Here is a 20,207-nt window from a genome sequence, read left to right as displayed (position 1 = left end):
GACAGTATATCCCCTAATTAAATTGCCAAAAACTATTGTCACCTACAATGGAAAGAAAGATAAAAATCTTCAAAGATGATTGCTTAAATTCTTTATTTATATGTATAACAAATAGAAACATACAATAAACTTAACATTTAGAGCTTATAGTCTCATTGATTTCATCACCCAGTGACAATAGCTTCCTCCACTGTTCTGGAGTCAGACTGATTCCCTTCTTTCCTGGCAGCAGCTCTCCATTCTTCTCATAAAATTCTCTCACATCCACATACACTTTCCCTTTGAACTCCCTGACTTTAACCAATTTTTTTCCCTGTAGAACCCATGTTGGTTCTTTATCATCTGTCCTGGATCCCATCTTTGCTTTTTTCTCTGGAGGTGGATTTCTCTAAAACATTAAAATTACTTTGTACGAAAAATATTCTTGTGTTGCTTAATGCGGTGGTAAATCAAGCCTATTATAAATGTATAGCCGTAACATGATATTATTTGTAAAAAAAAATTGTTGATAAATATTCAAATTGAGAACCTACTCCTTTTTGAAGTTAATAGAATATTGTATACTCTAAACAATGTAGGTATTAAAATAACTTACATCCACAGGACCATCATCACTGTCGCTACTGGAACTCTCTTCTTTCTTCTTATTTTTTGGCATTTTTACAGCAGGAACTCAACTGAAATAATGGACGATATAAAAACACTTGCCACGACCCACGAGCCACGAATGTAGAAGCGGGTAGGAAAACTTACCTGTCTTATTAAATAAACTAACAAATTACAATTTTAATCAATATAATTTGACTTATATCGGCAATTTGTATGCCGTAGCCAGCTCAAGAAATATATCTATAAAAATTTACGTTTCTTTAACCGGTTGCGATTGCGAGGTTATTTTGCAATAAATCGATTATGACAGTGACACATCAATCAAATTAATCCCTACCTACTGATGATTTATTATAAATACCTACGAAAGTAACACTGTAAATTTGTCAGTTTTCAGATTTTCACGAAATTTGGTACACAGATAAGAGCTGACCCTACGGAAGAACATAGGCTTTTTATTACGTAAAAAGGGGTAGAAGTTGTTTAAAGAGGGGAATTAAAGATTTTGAGTAAACTTTAACGAGTAGCAGCTATTCAGCCACAGAAATCTGTGAAGTCAGCACATAAGAGAAAAGCAAAGGGCTCAAGCTTTGTCGTTGTCTGTCACGACGTAGATTTCAATGTCAAAACAAAAGACATTTGATGGTGTTGTGATGGTGTTTTGTGCGCGCTCGTTATTATTTACAATTCAAAACACTACGAGTTCATACCTATGTAATTTTAATTGATTTTCATTAAATATTCAATCTCTCTGCAACTTCCAACCATAGAAAAACAAAATGCTGGATATTTGGAATGATTGTAATCTCTTGCCACCTCCAATATGTACTACTCTACACACCGACAAAATAGGTTAGTATTTGATATTTTTTTGAAGTTTTGAGCCTCTTGATTGTTATAATTCTTAATCGAACCGAAATGATAGACGCAAACTGTACCAGCATCAGAGTATGTGAATAAAGCAAAAGAAGCAGAGATCGTGACCAGATGTAGTAACTGCATGTCTAAGTACAAACAGGACTTCATCTTTAGTTACTAGTCAAATACAAACATACATAATCACGTCTGTATCACAATCATAACCCTTGCGGGGTCTTGAAAGACGTGGCCTGTTCAACTGTTCGGCTTAATGATAGAATTGAGATGCATATAGTTACTATTTGCTAGACTATCACCCAAAAGAAGAATCCCAAGTTTATAATCCTATCCTTTAGTTGCTTATCAAATATTATACACATTATCTTATGTAAGTAGTAATAATAATAAATAATAATAAAATCTTTATTTCTGTACCATGGTTTATTATAGTAGTATAAATGAAAACTGACTGCATATAAATAATATGCTCAATATTTATTTTACCAGATGTCAAAAAGTTGAAACATATCTTCCACAATATAATCAACATATTATCAAGACAATCGCCACTGCACAAAGAAAGTGCTCTCCTGTCCAGGTTTCTGTACAAATTTGATAAAAAGTTTCGCAACGACATTGGCTACAGAAACTTCAAGAAGGTGAACACTGCTTTACGAAAATATTTATCAATGAATCTGTTGAAAGACGTTGAAAGTTTCAGTTCTGTTCTACCATCGTCCGGAGAAGAATTATATCTTCCGACCAGACAGATGTTACAGTATATTCTTATAAGAATAATAACATTTTCAAAAATAATGTTTAGGACTTGTGTTTGTTCAAAACAATCTGCTATATTTTATATGGACAGGTTGAAGAGGGGCGAAAGTCATTGGATGTCGCTGATGCCGTATAGTCTTTTAAGTCGGATATGGTCCACAAGTTTAGTTCTACTAGAACATTCTACGTCTTGGTATACAGATTTGTATAAGTATCAAGACAAATTGGTATTGAAAGGGCTTGATTTATTACCAAGTGGATATGAGTTGCCTAATGATTTTCAAACTTGGTTGGACTTGGACAATATTGATAGCTATGGAAAGTTCAATTGGTCAATTGAAAAACAGAAATTTGATCCGGGAATCTTGGAGAACGATGAAAGCGATAACATTTTGGATTATGTAAAACAAATCAATGAGGAATATGCTGAAAATGATGATTTACCTGAGCCTGATAAAGTAATAAGTGAGGAAACACAGCTTGCCATTATAGAAGAGCTTCCTGTTATTGATAAGGGTGAGACAATATCAAGGGATTATTTTAAAAAGTTCTTCAAAACTGAATCAGTTCCAGATAAGAACAGCCATACATCAGCTCGAGTTACAAACAAGTCTTCACTACAGCAGTTCTTGAAGAACGAGGAATCATTAAGGAATGATGGTGATGATCAATCATTAACTAAACACCTTAGTTTCATGCAATGGCAAGTACTGAAATCATCATTAGAAAAACTGAATGAGTCTCTGGCTAATAACAGGAAAATTGAGAGAAAGTTCCAGAAGATCTGGCAAGAAAAATGTTTAGATTATATTTAAATAAAAAGGTATTAAAAAGAGATAAAGATTGTTTTTATATTTTTGTTTGTAACAACTACTGGACCAGTTATGACGAAATTTGGGACAGAGATAGAATAGACAAGATACTTTTTTCTGCAAATTCTCACGATAGCAAAGCTCAGCACAAAAGCTAGTATTCAATAAAAAGATTTCTTAATTTTTATTATTTATTTGGTATGTACAATACAATATACTTATTACAGCACCATTTTTATATAGTAACATTGGAAACTGACAATAAATAAGCTTTATAGGTATTTTTCTTTTACATAATTCCACCCAAATTCAGGAGCCTATTTAGGAAATGGGCATGTATTCTGTTAAGGACAATCCTGAACATGTTATTTGATTTCAGATCCTTATTCCCTAAATGAATCCCTAAAATTGAGAGGTTAATATCTGATAGTATATTTTTAAAATCAAATCAACACTTTATTGTAGTTCCAAATATATCTGTAGATTGGGGTAGCCATAAACAATATCTTTATAAACTGCAGTCTCATGGTGTAGCATTTACTATGTACATTATTAACAATACATACACGTAATTGGGTATAAAGTTGGCAATTACTTATCATAAAGACTTTCAAAATATTTAACTGATAAGCGCCATACAGATTTGAAAAGATATATAACATAATGGTATATATAAAAAACAAAGCCGATTCTGCTAAACTTCTAAGCTCGAAATATTGCAGAGAGCTTTTTATAATATACTTAGTATGTAATTATTGAGCAATAAAAAATAAATTTTGCAAGTATTTTCACCCTGAGTAATAAATGCTCACGGAATTTAAGTTTCCTTTATAAATATAATTAAACGACCCTATATTTGTTCAGGAATAAATTGATAAATCAATTGATTTCGGGGTAGTCTGCGTGACGTCATACTTCGAGCAGGTAATGGGTATCTGTTCTTTTATACGAGACAGATTACAATCCTTGTATTATAACTAATTAGTTAAATAAGTAGAGAGGCTTTATAATTAGCAACATCCTTAACAGTAGGTAAGAGTAACACTTGTATAACGCACTTGCTAGGATTATGACGTCACGTTACGAAAACAAGGTTTTTAATGATTTCAATCCAATCCGTGAACATTTGCTTGCGTGATTCAGACATTTCGCTGTATTTGACTGACAGCGTCGCGTGTTTGGTTGTTGTGACTTATGGCGTAGAGAGGTCGCCACAAATACAAAAGTTTAAATCATTTTAAAATAAAGAAGTCGCATTGAAATATTGTTTTACTTTCAGATACCTATATAAAAAAATCCTAGCCAATTAATGCAAGTACATGTTTTCGTGTAAAATCAAATTCACAGATCAACAGCCCAATTGAAAATTCAACAAAAACATATAACAGCTATGCTATCATAGTTAAACAACAAACAGTAGATATTGGAATGTTTTAAAGATTTAAGTAGTTTGCACCCAAACTTATTTCAGAGAGCCGCATTAATCTGGTCGCGCGAGCCTCTCTTTAATTCAAATTACTTTTTTTTACAATATTTTTTTCTTTACAAGTGTCGCTGTTGACAGCAAAATTTAGAGACTTAACTCTGTCTTACCCGTAAGACATTTAATGTCGCCTTTTTTAGCGTTGCTCAAGAGCAAAAGCAAGCTTTATGATCTGTCCATAAATTTGTTTTTCCCAAATTTTACAACGTCACTGTCAAAATGGCGCTCTGTTTGACGTAACTACTTAAGGAATAATTTGTACAAAAAAAAACCATAATACGAGTAATATTCGATGGCAATATTTGTGCGTTAACTTAAATTAGGTTAGGATTAGATTCGTTCGTTGCGGCGCGATACAATTTCATTTTTTAGTTGTACTCGACAATTTCTGTAAGCGCGCTTTCAATCCGCCCTCTTTTTTCGGTTGCGTGAGTGATTTCCTTTCGCCCTGTTGCTTTTTGGCCTCTTTCAATCTGTGAAAATAAATTAAAATACGTTTTAAACTATATCGAAAATTGTACTTACATAGTCCACTATCGATAGGCTATCGATACTATTGAAATGACTATCGATACTATCGTCCCTCCATTCCCTACTCTCCTTTTACTCCGTCTCCTCTTTCCTTCTTGAATTAGCTGTGATTCAATTCTGTTGAATCACAGCCCACTATCGATAGTGCAAACTATCGGACTCCACGGATATATAGATAATATCGGATTCAACGCGGACGAAGTTGCACAGGGCACAGGTAATATTAGATAAATTAAACAAAATAATTCTCACCTTTCTTTTATCGCCATCTGCTCCTCCTTCTTATATATATCCTTAAAATCGCTACAGAACGAAGTCCACAACGAGAAGAACTCTTTCGGCTCGCAGTCCTCCACTTTCCCACATTTAGGGGAGTACTGGTAGAACCTAACAGTGGCTACAAACTTGCACTGACAATCCTCCAAATTCTCATATTCAGTCTTTAGTTTCTCTTCAGCAGAGTTCATGAATGTTGTCATCTTCTCTTTGAAAACATCGTGCCGTTTCTCGGCTGTAGAATTTTCCTCGTGATTTTGAGCTACCGTGTCTATCACTTTCTTCATTTTCTCTTTGCAACCTAAATAAACAATGGAGATTAATATTAATTATAAAGAGAATATATTTGTATTTTTGTAGATTACGCAAAAACTAATTGACCGATTTTGCACGAAATTTGACACAGGTATAGAAATGAGGGAGTTACATTGTCTACTTTTATTGCTGTATATTCTATTTTCTGGAAGCCAAACGCAAACAAAAGCTTGTTATAAATAAAGTTCTTATTTTATTTATTTATTTATTTAGGTACACCAACAGGTTACATGACAAACATTTACAATAAACATTACATTTCTCCAGGCATCACACCTAGCCAGGCGGTAATATTCCCTTTGTCGCCGACCAACCCGAATCATCGCTCCCGTTACATCAATCCTTCCTCCACCACGAGCTGAAAGCCAGCTTACCAGCCAACTGCTTCCCCAGATGGTCCAGCTGCGCGCGCACGTCGGCGAAGTCGGTGGCGGCGGCGCGCGCCACGTCCCCGGGCTCGGGCACGGGCAGCGCGCCGCCGCCCGCCGCGCGCGTGTGCGTGCGCACGATGAAGTGCAGCAGCGTCACGTTGGACTGCTTCGACTGATCAAACCATTATTGGGACATAAGAGATGTATTATGATGCATGGGAAGACTGACAGGATGCCATCGGAGTGTTTTGCGATCTGAGTAAAGCATTTGATTGCGTAGATCATAGAAGTCGTGCTGTTCAAGCTCGCTCATTACGGGTTCTACACTACAGCCGTTGAACTAATAAAATCATACCTTAGTGATAGATTACAGACGTTAGATTTTAATAACACAAAATCGAACGGAGCTAAGGCAAAAATAGGGGTACCGCAAGGTTCCATTGTGGGACCTTTTCTCTTTCTGGTCTATATTAACGACCTGCCTTGCATGATTGAGAAACAGACTGACAGACTACATTAATGATGAGCTTCGTATTACAGCAAGGAGAATTATATTAATAATAAACATGTGTGGCCCGAGCTTGATGGCCTCTTAAATGCTTGTGCATTTTTGATCTGGTGTTGACATAATTTGTACAGTGTACATATATTATTTTATCATTATTTATTTGACGATATATTCGTATTGAAATATTAAGTTTTACATTTATTCATGTTTTTTAATGTAGACAATGTACATTCGTCCACGATTTAGATTTAAGAGATCTATATTTGTAAATTGACGTCCGGTGAAGATGCTGCAGTGTAGTGTGTTCCGCCGCTTCTTCTACACATGCGCTTTGGAAGCATTAGTAGTTATAATTTAAGGTAAGATTTAAGTGATGTGACGTCAATAAGTGGTCCTTGTATCCAATTTTGAAAATAAATCTATTCTATTCTATTAAATCAATAACCACGGTTTTATGATAATTGAGAATGATTTTGTGTGGTAAATAAAAAAAAAATTATAACGAAATAACATAAAAAAAATTATGTTAACAATTTAATTAAATAAAAAATATTTAATTAATCCCTTATAAAATTGGGATTCTTATTGTAAACGATGGGCTAGCAACCTGTCACTATTTGGATCTCAATTCTATAAAATAATCTTAACAGCTGAACATGGCTTATCTTTTGAGAATTTTCAAAACAGCTGGCTCTCTCTATCAGACTATGACTATGACAGATATGATCTCTATAACCTTAGCGGGTTATAGACGTGATCATTATGTATGTACAAATTAATTATTACTGAATATCAATTCAATTCACCTTGACATCCTTCAACTTGGACAATATCTCAAGTCCAAACCCGTCCGCCTGTCCCCTCTGCCCGTTGCCTCCGTTCATATAATTTCCAAGAGTCAATATTATTGCAAACAACTTCTTCAGAGATTCATTGGTCATGAGAAACTGAAAATAAACCATTGAATATACAATTTCTAATTATGTATCAATTATAGTCATCTGAATATTAAAACCATGCCATGTACTTGAATTTTATAGGAGTATAAATATAAATACATAAATATATACTGGACAAATTACACAAATTGAGTTAGCCTCGAAGTAAGTTCGAGACTTGTGTTACGAGATACTAACTCAACGATACTATATTTTATAATAAATACTTTTATAGATAAACATCCAAGACCCAGGCCAAACAGAAAAAGTTCTTTTCTCATCATGCCCATCATGATTCTTAAAGCTAGTTTAAATATATATATAAACCCACATGTAATTTGAAATGCCTTGAACATACCTCACAAGTGTGCTTCAAATTGTCCAGTTTGTGCATTATCGTGCTAATGGAGTCCTCAAACTCCGCCTGGAACATGAAACAGGATATCCGCTCCGCGAAGTTGGGTATCCCGGACAGGTCGTGGAGGAAGGCCTCGGGCTTGTCCAGGGGGGCGTCCGACCTGCTGCCCAGGTGCTCCTTGATCAAACTCAGTTCCTCGTCGGTTGCTCTCTGTTTAAGAATTACATTCATACATACATATAGTGTGGTTCCCGGCACCAATACAAAAAGAATGGGACCACTCCATCTCTTTCCCATGGATGTCGTAAAAGGCGACTAAGGGATAGGCTTACATACTTGGGATTCTCTTTTAGGCGATGGGCTAGCAACCTGTCACTATTTGAATCTCAATTCTATCTAAAAGCCAAATAGCTGAACGTGGCCTATCAGTCTTTACAAGATTGTTGGCTCTGTCTACCCCGCAAGGGATATAGACGTGATTATATGTATGTATGTATACATATAGTCACGTCTATATCCCTTGCGGGGTAGACAGAGCCAATAGTCTCGCAGACTGATAGGCCGCATTGATCTATTTGGCTTAATGTTCAAATAGTGACAGGTTGCTAGCCGGTCGCCTAAAAGAAGAATCCCAAGTCTATAAGCCTATCCCTTAGTCGCCTTTTACAACATCCATGGGAACGAGACGGATAATGCGATAGGTTAACATTTTTCTTTATGTCATATTTTCGGTAATGTCCACTTAATGTTTTATTGTTTGGTCAGCTGGTGGTGGACTGGTGGAGAATGCCAAATGTAACCCGTTATTGGAGCCATTTTGTGAAATGAACACTTACCAATTCATATATCTGTTGGAGCGCTTCCAAACTGACCACAGACGTATCAAAATTGTAAATAGCGTTCTCAATTTCCGAGAACTCTACATGTAAACTCTGCGCTAAAATGCCCACATTCTGTGACCGCTTGCTGTCCAATATTTTCACTGGCTGTATCTTTGTTTTCACTTCGACCTTTTTCTTGACGGGCGCTTTCACCACTTGCCGAGAGAACAGATCCGTGAATTCATCTATATTGTCCAATTTTGCCTCTTCAATTTCCAGCCACAACGGTTTCAATTTCGCTGTTCCCTCTTCGGTTTGGTGCACCTGTGGGTCTGGTGGTGCTAAGATCCGCGTCCAATACAGAGGTTTCATTGGCGCCGCCGGTTTGATGGGGGTTTTACGTAACGCTGAAAGTGAATACTTGATTTTATAAATATAGAGAGAAATTAATAAGCGAGATATGATACAAATTGTTAAGGACACTGGTACATACTTGCTCTTTGTACATTCCAACCGCCAACGGGTGGGGCTGGGAAGGGAACGGGTCCCATGTTTGGGGGCGGGGGCGCCGCGGGGGCGGATGAGCCCATGCTGGGCGCGGGGGGAGGTGGTGGGGGACCTAATCCAGACATGGGTGGTGGAGGGGGGCCCATCCCCGGCATTGGAGGCGGAGGTGGACCCATCCCTGGCATTGGAGGCGGAGGTGGACCCATTCCTGGCATTGGAGGCGGAGGTGGACCCAGTCCTGGCATCGGAGGTGGGGGAGGACCCATTCCTGGCATCGGAGGGGGCGGAGGACCCATTCCTGGCATCGGAGGTGGCGGAGGACCCATTCCTGGCATCGGAGGTGGCGGAGGACCCATTCCTGGCATCGGAGGTGGCGGAGGACCCATTCCTGGCATCGGAGGTGGCGGAGGACCCATTCCTGGCATCGGAGGGGGCGGAGGGGGGCCCATTCCGGATATAGGTGGGGGAGGCGGTTCAATTCCTGTCATAGATGGTGGTGATGGTCCTACTTCTGGCATTAGAGGGGGTGGAGGTGGTACTACTTCTGGCATCGGAGGGGGAGGCGGCGCAATATCCGCCACTGGGGGAGAATGACTTGGACTTGTTTCACATTTTGGGTGTGGCGGGGAGGAGGAACCTGAACTCGACACTGACGAGGAAACAACAAGAGATGCTGATGAATCTTTTACAGCCTTCGTAGATAGAGATTCTACTTCAGATGTAGAAATACTCGGGCTGGTCACATTTGTTACATTTAAAGATGTATTTACAGACTCCGAAGACTCTGTCCCTGGCATTGGAGGCGGCGGGGGAGACATTCCTGGCGACGGGGGAGGAAGGGGAGCAAAAACTGTACTCGTAGCATTCACAACAGTTATTTCAGATTTCATACTATCCATCTCAATATTGTCATTTTTATTCCTTGATATGCTACTGTTCAACCCATCTTTTTTATCATCAGCATCGTTACAATTTACATCTGATGAAATATTTAATGAGTTTGCAGCAATTTTCAATGGGTAATCATTTTTCTGTGAGCATGGCAAATCAGCATATGTGCTTAGGAATGATGCATCAGAGGAACTGTCTCGAGCATTGACACTGGAATGATTTGATGATTTCACATCAGGGACTGAAGATTCTATATTCTTAGTTTGTGTTTCAACAATATTGTCATTATCTGTGCATTGTTCACTTTCAACATATGACTGATTGTAATCCCTGCTTTTATTCAATTTACAATAATTCTCTATTTTCTCAGATCTCTCAGGTATAATATTAACATCTTTTGCTATACTACTTACAACTAACATATTATTATCATTATTCAAGTTTGTTCTTACATGAGTGTCATTTTCAGGTATATTTATCACAGGTTTATCAGATAATCTATTTAATTCATATGTTTGCACTTCTTTATTTACTAAATCTGTTCTTTTCCTATTCACTGCTTTGTGTTCAACATCAAAACTCATTTCCAAGTTTTTGTTTAATGTATCGATTTGAGCACTAATTTTATATTTTTCTAATTGGAATTCTAACTCTATTAATTTTCTTTTTAGTTGTGATATGAGAATTTTTGCTTCATTTATATCGTTGATTTCATCATTATTGTTTTGATTGCAGGTCCTATGGTTTTCTATTGTGCAGTAATTGGTGATGTGTCCCTGGCCAATCTGATGTTCTTTGTCAGTTGACCATAGAGTGGGGGGAATGCGGCCCGGGGTTATTGTTTGTGCTGCCGGTGTCTCCATGTGTGCCCAGTTATACATCACATTTGGCTGAAATATAATAGACTTGATTAATAATCAGCACAGAGTAATTTCGAGCGACAATAAAAATCTATGATCTATCAACTAAATAAAATACACTTTTAATATCACACCTGTGTAATTTTCCAACTTAATTCAAAATGATGTTGCAGAGCCAAAACCATGTTCAATTTAAAAATAAACTAAATTCAAAGTAATTTAAAGAAACACAAAATTACTGTGTATGCTTTTTTAATACAAATTTATATTCAATAAAAAAATTGCACATAATACTTGTTTCAGTAAGATATGTACAAACCACATTTTTATGTTACCAAAGAATGTCATAAGACCACTGATCTCATCAATACTAGAAAGAAAACAACTGTAATAAATGGTAATCTATGGAATCATATTGAAGAACCTAAACAAACCTTAAAAACAGTTTCGGTAGGCGCATCTCTGTCCTCAATCTGTCGCAAGACCCCTGCTGCCAGCAAACAGGTGAAATACTGTATTCCAAGTGTTTTTAGGTCCTGAGGGCTGAGCAATGTTTTCAGATGGCTATTTTCTGATATGTATGATGCAAACCAGTTTAGAAGCATTTGCCCTGAAATTATCATATATATATGACATATTAAAAACAACTAAGAGTTGCAAGGATTATAATTGCCTTAACATTTATCTACTTACAGATCAAAACATAATTACAAATTCGCAAATAATTTTATAAAATTGTAAACAAACAAAACAAAATCTAAAAATTTTGCTCAACATTCATCAAAATGAGACTGACATTTACATTCGTAACAAGTTGACATTGACAACGAGTGACAATGTTTTTATAGGTACCGACCAGCTTATTTTGCCGACAGGCGAAAACAACTGATTACACCTCCAGACCAAACCACCCGCGAGCCCGCTACCGCCAAATATCCCAAACGTAAGTACATAAGTTTAAATAATGTTTAGCTGTTCCTCTTTTTCTTTTGATCTTTTTGCATTTGTTTTAAAAATATCAAGGAGGCTAGGGAATAGATTATGTATGCTTATCGTCGCCTAACAGAATTTCAGCAAGTCAGAAGATCAATAAAGTCTATGTTAATCTCCTGGCTTCCTGAAGTTCTTACAATAAATGTCATAGGTACATCCCGTGATGCGAATTTTTCAAAAAAGTTAAGTTCGTAGGGAAACTTTACTTACTATGTAAAAACTGCACCCTAATCACGAAACCCGAATTAGTTTGTACATTCAAACGGCACTGCATTGTCTCTATTATTAAATTACACTCGATTTTGACTCTATAGCACTTCTGATAAACCACTAGCACAGGTACAAGGTACCAGCGGTCGGTTCTTCGAAATTTTATATACAAACTCGTCGGTGGAACATATAATATTAAATCTCGCCTTCTTTTGGTTCTTCTCGTGGCCGGGCGAGCGCGTTGTGACACCAGCCCCGCATTTATCGTTATAAACTCATCATTATGCAAACCTAATATATTCACCACATCTTGTACATTTTTGCCTACGTATCTTTTACTTAAAAACTCAACATAATTAAAATGTGCCACGGAAGAGTTCGTAAAATTAACGCGCGACGGCAATTGCATTTTGCATTTTTTTTAATTCGGTCACGTACGCACTGGCAATTAGAGGCGTTTAATCTGAACTGAGGCTAATTTGTGATAGATAACAGTCAGTTATATTTGGTAGATAAAAGATAACGCCGTTTATCAAGATGTTCATTCACCCGCTGACTGGCGGTGGCCTCACAAATCATGATTTAGTAGGTACGTTTATCTTTTTAAGATACTGAATTCTTCAATAGATACTACTGAATTCTATAATAAATGGTAATAATAATACGACGTTTTAGATCAATATGACTCCTCTTAAAATGGATGCGATGGTGGTGGTGGCGAAGGTGTGGGAAACATTAAGTTTCCCTGATTCCCAAAAGAACGATAAAAATCAGATTTCTAGACTACCGAAATTACGCAATTTTTATTTGCGTTACAACAATAACGTGTTGGAACGATCTACTTAACATACTGCTGGCAAAATACCATTCCTTTTATCTCTCATTTTTTGGAAATCTCTCTTACTTACTTTACGCTCTTAAGAATAAAATTCTGGTCTCCACAACAATTTCCGGAGCCCAGGGTCCGTCTTAACCCTTTCCCTCTACCAATATACACTTACTCTTTGGATAAACACTCCATAATGTAAGTACTTAGTCATACTTACGCTTTGTGATTTACACCAAGGTTACAGTTGCTATGTATATAATGTAAGTATCCTACTAATATTATAAATGCGAAAGTTTGAGAGTGTCAATATGGATGTTTGTTACTCTTTCACGCAAAAACTACTGAACCGATTACCATGAAATTTGGTATGTAGGTAGTTGAACCCAGAATAACATATAGGCTACTTTTTATCCCGGAGTCGCGGGCGGCCTCTAGTCACTACATAGTATAAAACAAAGTCGCTTTTTTAGTCTGTTTGTCTGTATGCTTAAATCTTTAAAATTACGCAACGGATTTTGATGCGGTTTTTTGTAACAGGTAGAGTGATTCAAGAGGAAGGTTTTTATGTATAATAACATTTATAATTTTGCACCCGTGCGAAGCCGAGGCGGGTCGCTAGTTGTTAATAAATGTGAAAACATTAAAATGTTTTATTTAACAGAAAGTGACACATTTATTTTTTTGAACATATGTATAAAAACCCCCGTGAATATTCCGGCTATAGTAGAACCGCCTAAATGAGTCCTCGCCCGCGGAGTACAGGGGCGCGGGGGTATGACGACGAAGGGGAACGAAAGAGGTGCGGGCGGCGGTCGAGCGTAGCGTGTAATACAAGGGGCGAAATGTTACTGGACATTTCTTGAGATATGTGACGTCATAGTGGTTAGCGGCAAACAGGTGAAGATTTTTATTAAAAAAATAATAATGGCTATACAAAATTTGAATGAAACAACTGTAAACTATACAACGTGTTCCTTTTGTTATCCCATAACTCCATGGTATCAACGAGACCACGTACATGAATTAAATAGCATAAGCATTTTTCGATTATTGTTATTTTCAAATTTTTATTTTTCATACAAAACAATTCGATAAAAATGTGATTTTATGATATATAGGTATGATATGTAGGTAAAAAAAAGGTAATAAAGTTATGTATGTAATATTTATTTATGCAAAATTTATCAAAATTATAAATCAATCACTTATGTCCATAATATCACTATCACTGGAACTTGATTCTTCACTTTCACAACAGCCATCATCAGAATCATCAGAATCGTCTTGCACATTAATAATAAAATCAACAACTTCATCTAGGACTCCATCATGTTTGCAATATTCGTCTTCGATTTTAATCACGTGTTTAACACAATTCTCCCATTTCTCTTTGGGATATTCAGCAAATAATCTCTCTAATATTTCTTTTTTCTGGTCCAAATTAGAGTCGATACTTTTTTGTGCTAATTGTCCTTTGATATCACCCCAGACCAACTCAATTGGGTTCAGGTCTGGGTGATATGGAGGCAAACGCAATACTTCGTGTCCGTTTCTTTTCAATACCTCGTCAATTTTGTAAATATCTTCTGTGAAATTACTTTTAATTAATTTATATAAGTCATCCTTTCTAAGTTTTTCATCAAAAGGCACGTTATGTCGTCGTAGCCATTCTTGCATAGTTGGCTTGGTAGAAGCCATAGTTGGCTTTTCTCTTCTCGAACCGAATGATAAGCTGCGTTGTCCATTACTATGACAGAATTTTGCGGTATATTAGGCATGAGCTTTTCATTTATCCATTTACTGAAATTTGCGAAATTCATAGAATCGTGATAATCACCTGTTTTACATTTGGATTTGAATATCACAAGGGCTCCGTCTACAAATCCAATTTGACCTCCACAATGTACGATGATCAAACGGTCCCCTTTACCAATATGAGATAGAACGCCAAGTTCATCCTTTGATTGCCAACATTTTGAAACGTTATGAGACGCGTTTACATAAGTTTCGTCAAGGTATAAAATATGTCTTCCTTCTCTACGATATTTTTTAATAGTATTTAGGTATTTCCACCTCCACGATGTGATATTTGGCTGTTCGATAAGGAGTTTCCTTTTAGATCCGCATTTCTTAAATTTAAAACCTAGATCATGTAATAATAGCCTTAAATATTCCCTGCCGCAGTGTAATATATTCTCTTCTCTAAGTACAGCGTTCAAAGTTTTCAGAGTAGGTATTTTTTTGAAAATTGTGTAAAACTGAGTGACTTTTCTTCTTACCACTCCTTTTGTGAAATCGTCTATTTCCACTCTTTTTCTACGAACCTGTTTTGGTTTTCTCGGTGATTTAAATCTCTCGTTGTCATTTAATGCTTTCCCTTGTTGTACAATTCTAGATAGTCTTTTCTGATAGTCCAGTAACTTCTGCTACAGTTTTATTTAAAGGTATATCTTGTTTATATTCATCAGAATTTGGGTCGAGTTTCTTTTTTCTAAAATATTCATATACGTTAAACGCCATTTGTTTGCACTGACTATTAATTCTATGTCCGAAAATATTTCGACTCATCTTGAGAATGTAATCTCATGTATAATTTTCACAAGGCGTCCGCAACTGTCAACACGTGTGATCGCTAACCGCGTAGCGAGCGAACTGAGTTTTTACAAGAATGCGCCCGCCGCCCGCACCTCTCTCGGTCCCCTTCGTCGTCATACCCCCGCGCCCCTGTACTCCGCGGGCGAGGACTCATTTAGGCGGTTCTACTATAGCCTCAGGATTACCTTCGAACTTCTCATGCAAATGGAAGTCCAGTTTCTCCGGGACGAACTTGGGCCGCACCACCTTGGCGTCCGTCAGTTTCTCCAGGGTCAGAGACGCCACCTTCCGCAGCACGTTGGAGTCCGAAGGGGGCGCATCGCTAAGGCTGGAGTGGCGGCGGTCCTTATCTGAAATTTAATTCATTTTTAAATGAGCGGTCAAAGGAAAATGACACCTCTTTCTATGAGCGGTAGGCAGAGACTACATAATATTTACACTTGCCACGATCCCTGCATACTTATTTCGGTAATAATATCAATTACTTATGACAGGGTCACATCCACAATAACAAGATATGCGTTTCAATTTTCATTAAAATAAGTGAATAACTTATTTCGGTACAAATATTTTTTTTTCGACGAAGTTAAGGCTAATCAAAAAGGCAGGTTCTATCAACAATACACCTACGATTATTTTATATTAAAGGTCAAGGAAATAATTGGTTTTTCTCAATTACTAAAACAAAACTTAGGCTATTTTTATTTCACTCTATTTTGTTTTGTTGGCAAAATTTTCATTATTAGGTTTACAAAATATTTGAATGGGACTTATATTTTTTTTATACGCTACGTACTACCTATAATATTTCCTTTTTTTATATACGCTAGTGCATTTAGTTGGTAAAATTTCGCATGATTAGGTTTACCAGATATTAGTGTTGAAAAAGTAGCGGCGATGGGTATGCTATTTGATACAGGTAAAGTACCACTAAAGTACACTTACACTTGGTTTAATAAACTTGGGATTCTTTTTTAGGCAGTGGGCTAGCAACCTGTCACTATTTGAATCTCAATTCCATCATTATGCCATACAGCTGACGAGGCCTTTCAGTCTTTGCGAGACTGTTGGCTCTGTATATCTTATAAATACGTGATTATGCGTTAGTATCAAATCCACATACTATCTTACACTACCTAAGTATATTATAAATCATTCAGGAAAATGATATGTCTGGTAAGTACCTAAGTCATTTGTGTTCTGCGGTTTATAAACTAACTACTTACTTGGGTAAGAACGTATTTTAAGTTTTTTATATTCTACTATTTCTGCCCTAAGTACTGATTAGAATAGATTTATTTTCAAAACTGGATACAAGATATTACTTATTGACGTCACATCTCTTAAATCTAATTACAACTTCGATCAACTATATATATATATTGTTTATAGTACGTCAATGAATTACAACTACTTTTTTTTATTAATTTTATGTATTCTATTAGATTTTAGTTAATATGGAATAGGTAGGCCTTTGCTCCCACGACTATTAGAAGGCGACTGAAAGAATTGAAATTTAGAACAATCAAGGTTTTTTGCGTATAAAGACCGTGGTGAACGCATTTTGAATTTTAGATTCCCCTGTAAAGCTTGCTTAGGTCAGATGGGAGTCTCCTCGTGTAAAAACCTGAGTCACTCATAGTCGTAGCGCGCTTCGGGATCTATCCAGAAATGTGAGGATGTAACCGGGATTAAAGCCAAGAAGATGATGATGCATGTGATAGGTCCTTATTATTTATTGTTCTCTCCTTGGTGAGGTGAGGCTCTTTAAGAAAATTGAACAACTTTTCAGCTTTCTATTTAACGACTGACCGGCATTGTCTGTATGTCCCGAGTATTGGAAAAGTGTTTTTAAATATACCTAATCTAGGTCCCTAAATAATACTCATATTCACAAATCTTACATCCTTTATTCTTTTAGAGATTTTTTACTCTATCTACTCTGTAAATGATAAAGACGTGATGTATCCTCACTCCGCACAATACGCCATAATACAGTAGTGAGTATAACAGCGCAACAAAGGCAGCGCCATAATAAAACATCAACAAACAGGTTTCCAGTTTCATGCTATTGTGATTATACTATGTAGGCACTCGCTCTTGTACTCGCATGGCGTTTTGTTACAATTGCTACAGATTTCCGCCGATAACGGCTCGGTTTCAATGTTATTGAGATTAAATATCTACTTCGGTATAATTCGATCTTTCAGCTAATGTGCGTAAAGCTTTAATGTCCATAAATAGTAACTGACCATTATCCAGAAGTGCGCTATCGCATGCCACGGGCGGTAGTTCCACCTTCCTGTGTTTGGACAAAGTGAAGGAGGTCTGCCCCGGGCAAGCCTTGAGCCGGTTCTCGCGAAACTCATGGTTGCACTCGTGCGCACCCCGCTCCAAACGCTGGCTCTTCGACCCTGAATATACAGCTCCCATAACCTTTTCATCACTGTCGTTGTCATACGCGTCATTTTTTTCTTCTCTGTCCGCGTCGGAGGCGGACAGCGCGGAGGCGGTATCGTCGTGCGGCATTTCTATATCTATGGTCGGGGAAAGAGACCGTAGTGACGGGTGAGAGTGTTGCGCGGGCGCATCGGCCGGCGTCAGAGTCCTAGGCGCTTCATCGTGCGCGCTGTCGCTCTCCGCGGAGTAGTAACACTGGTTTAGCTCGACGGCGAGCGGCGTGAGCGGGTCCGTGAACACTGACTCGGAGTCTCCGGAGGGCGAGGCTGCGAGGCCGAGGGTCGGTGACCGCGCGCACCTGCTCGCCGCTACCTCCTCGCCCTCCGCATCTCTCACTGTTTTGAACACGCACTCGACCGTGTCGTTATCATCGTCGATGTGTTCAATGTTATCGGAGTCGGGAGTCTTATCGAGCTCCCGGTCGATGGCGTCGCGTTTGCCGTCTTTCTTCTTCCCATGTTTCCTACTGTCGCGCCCTGACGATTTTCTATTCAAATTTCGGATGAAATTTTTACCTTTCGCCGGCGATTTTCCCTTCGTATGCTTTTCGTTCGTCTGAATGTTTCCCATTTTCACTATTTTTTTATATTTATATTTTTATTTACACTTACACGAATAGCTTTTTATGAGTACTTTTCAAAATTAGGCACAACAATCCTGAGCACTTTCAAAACAAAATCTCGCTACTGTGTGTATCGGTTTGGTTACCTTCACCGGTAAAACGAAAATAAATGTTTTATTGAATATAACGTTATGAAACATTCTGAGATTTATAAAAAATTTAAGTGAACGAGTACAGTGGAAGTTACCAACAAATTGAATTTGAATTTAAAAAGATCACAGGTTCAGAGCACAGCCCAGAAATATGTTAACTCCGAACTTACACCGCACATGCGCATTGAACATTTATAAAAATCAATAATTTCGGATACATTCTTCGAAATTTTTTAATTTAACAAGTTTACTAGTATACCTAATTTATAAAATTAACTTTAATTGTTTAACTATACAAATAAATCCGTCACCGCGCACTAATCTCAGAAAAAGTTCCACGGAATCAGATGATTTATTTGTACTTTACCTACTTATGTAAGTAGGTAGGTATGTGAATAAAATTTTTGATAAAAATTTTATTTTAAAATTGTTCAGTGTAATCCAAATCATTTTTAAAAGCTACACTTTCCCATGGATGTCGTGAAAGGCGACTAAGGGATATGCTTATAAACTCGGGATTCTTCTTTTAGGCGATGAGCTAGAAACCGTAGCCTAGCAATATTTGAATCTGAATTCTATCATCAAACCAAAAAGTTGAACGTGGCCTATCAGTTTTTTCAAGACTGTTGGCTCTGTCTACCCCGCAAGTGATATAGACGTGACTATATGTAGGTATGTTTAATAACTATTTATTTAGATGGTTACCAGAACTACCAATTATATTTTAAAAATTTTAATTTCGGGCAATACCCAGGTACATACTTATATACTACTCTGTCAAGAAAGTAGCAGGAAAAGAACAATAATACACAAACTGTTTGTTATTCATCCAAATTTATTTTATCACCTTCAAAATATGCTCCTTTAGAAACGATACACTTACGCCAACGAATAATCCAATCATCAAAACAATTTTTAAACGCTGTTTCCGGAATTGAGGTCAGTTCTCGCCGCGAATTCTCTTTTATGTCTTCTACCGATTGAAAACGGGTGCCACGAAGTGGTAATTTGAGTTTAGGAAAAAGAAAAAAGTCGGCTGGAGCCATATCTGGTGAATATGGTTGTTGCTCGATGGTATTTGTTGAGTGTTTGGTTAAAAATTCGTTCACAATGATGGCCTTGTGCGAAGGTGCATTATCATGGTGCAAAATCCAAGAATTTTCTTTCCACAAATCTGGCCTTTTTCGTCGGATTTGCTCTCTTAAACGCCGCATAACACTCAAATAATATTCTTTATTTACCGTTTGACCTTCCGGCAAGAATTCCGAGTGCACAACACCGCGATAGTCAAAGAAAACAGTCAACATGACTTTGACTTTTGAACGACTTTGGCGACTTTTTCGGTTTCGGTTCAGTTGGAAGGCGCCACTCCGAAGCTTGTTGACTAGTTTGCATGTCAAACTCGTAAACCCACGTCTCGTCACCAGTAACAATGCGTTTCATGAATGTTGGGTCGGAATTGACTCGTTCTAGCATGTCCTCAGCGACTCT

General features: G+C 37.3%; 3 protein-coding genes across 5 annotated transcripts; 1 reads left to right on the top strand and 2 right to left on the bottom strand.

Annotated features, from left to right (window-relative positions):
* Positions 1 to 66: 66 nt before the first annotated feature.
* LOC106129150 (RNA polymerase II transcriptional coactivator) lies at positions 67 to 926 on the bottom strand. Its single transcript, XM_013327624.2, has 3 exons — positions 754 to 926; positions 596 to 677; positions 67 to 388 (listed from the first exon to the last, which is right to left on the bottom strand). Exons 2-3 carry the CDS (start codon positions 656 to 658, stop codon positions 131 to 133), a joined length of 321 nt encoding a protein of 106 aa, XP_013183078.1. The 5' UTR covers positions 659 to 677; positions 754 to 926; the 3' UTR covers positions 67 to 130.
* Positions 927 to 979: 53 nt separating this feature from the next.
* Positions 980 to 3,353, top strand: LOC106129149 (uncharacterized). The gene is made up of 2 exons (XM_013327622.2): positions 980 to 1,461; positions 1,975 to 3,353. Exons 1-2 carry the CDS (start codon positions 1,389 to 1,391, stop codon positions 3,057 to 3,059), a joined length of 1,158 nt encoding a protein of 385 aa, XP_013183076.2. The 5' UTR covers positions 980 to 1,388; the 3' UTR covers positions 3,060 to 3,353.
* Positions 3,354 to 3,457: 104 nt separating this feature from the next.
* On the bottom strand, positions 3,458 to 18,587 carry LOC106129147 (formin-2). Of its 3 annotated transcripts, XM_060947860.1 has the most exons (11): positions 17,795 to 18,587; positions 15,728 to 15,892; positions 11,350 to 11,525; positions 9,151 to 10,945; positions 8,673 to 9,064; positions 7,837 to 8,046; positions 7,347 to 7,487; positions 6,152 to 6,204; positions 6,036 to 6,097; positions 5,323 to 5,647; positions 3,458 to 5,012 (listed from the first exon to the last, which is right to left on the bottom strand). In XM_060947860.1, exons 1-11 carry the CDS (start codon positions 18,570 to 18,572, stop codon positions 4,901 to 4,903), a joined length of 4,209 nt encoding a protein of 1,402 aa, XP_060803843.1. In that variant the 5' UTR covers positions 18,573 to 18,587; the 3' UTR covers positions 3,458 to 4,900. The 3 variants fall into 3 exon arrangements, with proteins under 3 accessions (XP_060803843.1, XP_060803842.1, XP_060803844.1); XM_060947859.1 differs by having other exon boundaries at positions 6,036 to 6,204; XM_060947861.1 differs by lacking the exons at positions 15,728 to 15,892; positions 17,795 to 18,587 and adding an exon at positions 12,119 to 12,633 and having other exon boundaries at positions 6,036 to 6,204.
* Between the last annotated feature and the right edge of the window lie 1,620 nt (positions 18,588 to 20,207).

The sequence above is a fragment of the Amyelois transitella genome, chromosome 14 (genome assembly GCF_032362555.1).
Source record: "Amyelois transitella isolate CPQ chromosome 14, ilAmyTran1.1, whole genome shotgun sequence".
NCBI classification, from domain to species: domain Eukaryota; kingdom Metazoa; phylum Arthropoda; class Insecta; order Lepidoptera; family Pyralidae; genus Amyelois; species Amyelois transitella.
The sequence above is the reverse complement of the archived record's forward strand: the minus strand, read 5'-3'. Positions and strand labels throughout refer to the sequence as shown.

What these genes read in the sequence shown, in the direction of transcription:
- LOC106129150 (XM_013327624.2), bottom strand. Translation starts at nt 658, where the DNA reads ATGCCAAAAAATAAGAAGAAAGAAGAGAGTTCCAGTAGCGACAGTGAT. An exon ending in GTGATGATGGTCCTGTGGAT is followed by an intron (nt 389 to 595) that starts GTAAGTTATTTT and finishes TTAATGTTTTAG; the next exon opens with AGAAATCCACCTCCAGAGAA.
- LOC106129149 (XM_013327622.2), top strand. Translation starts at nt 1,389, where the DNA reads ATGCTGGATATTTGGAATGATTGTAATCTCTTGCCACCTCCAATATGT. An exon ending in TCTACACACCGACAAAATAG is followed by an intron (nt 1,462 to 1,974) that starts GTTAGTATTTGA and finishes TTATTTTACCAG; the next exon opens with ATGTCAAAAAGTTGAAACAT.
- LOC106129147 (XM_060947859.1), bottom strand. Translation starts at nt 18,572, where the DNA reads ATGGGAAACATTCAGACGAACGAAAAGCATACGAAGGGAAAATCGCCG. An exon ending in CCAAGTTGAAGGATGTCAAG is followed by an intron (nt 6,205 to 7,346) that starts GTGAATTGAATT and finishes TGGTTTGATCAG; the next exon opens with TCGAAGCAGTCCAACGTGAC. An exon ending in TCTGGGGAAGCAGTTGGCTG is followed by an intron (nt 5,648 to 6,035) that starts GTAAGCTGGCTT and finishes TTGTTTATTTAG; the next exon opens with GTTGCAAAGAGAAAATGAAG.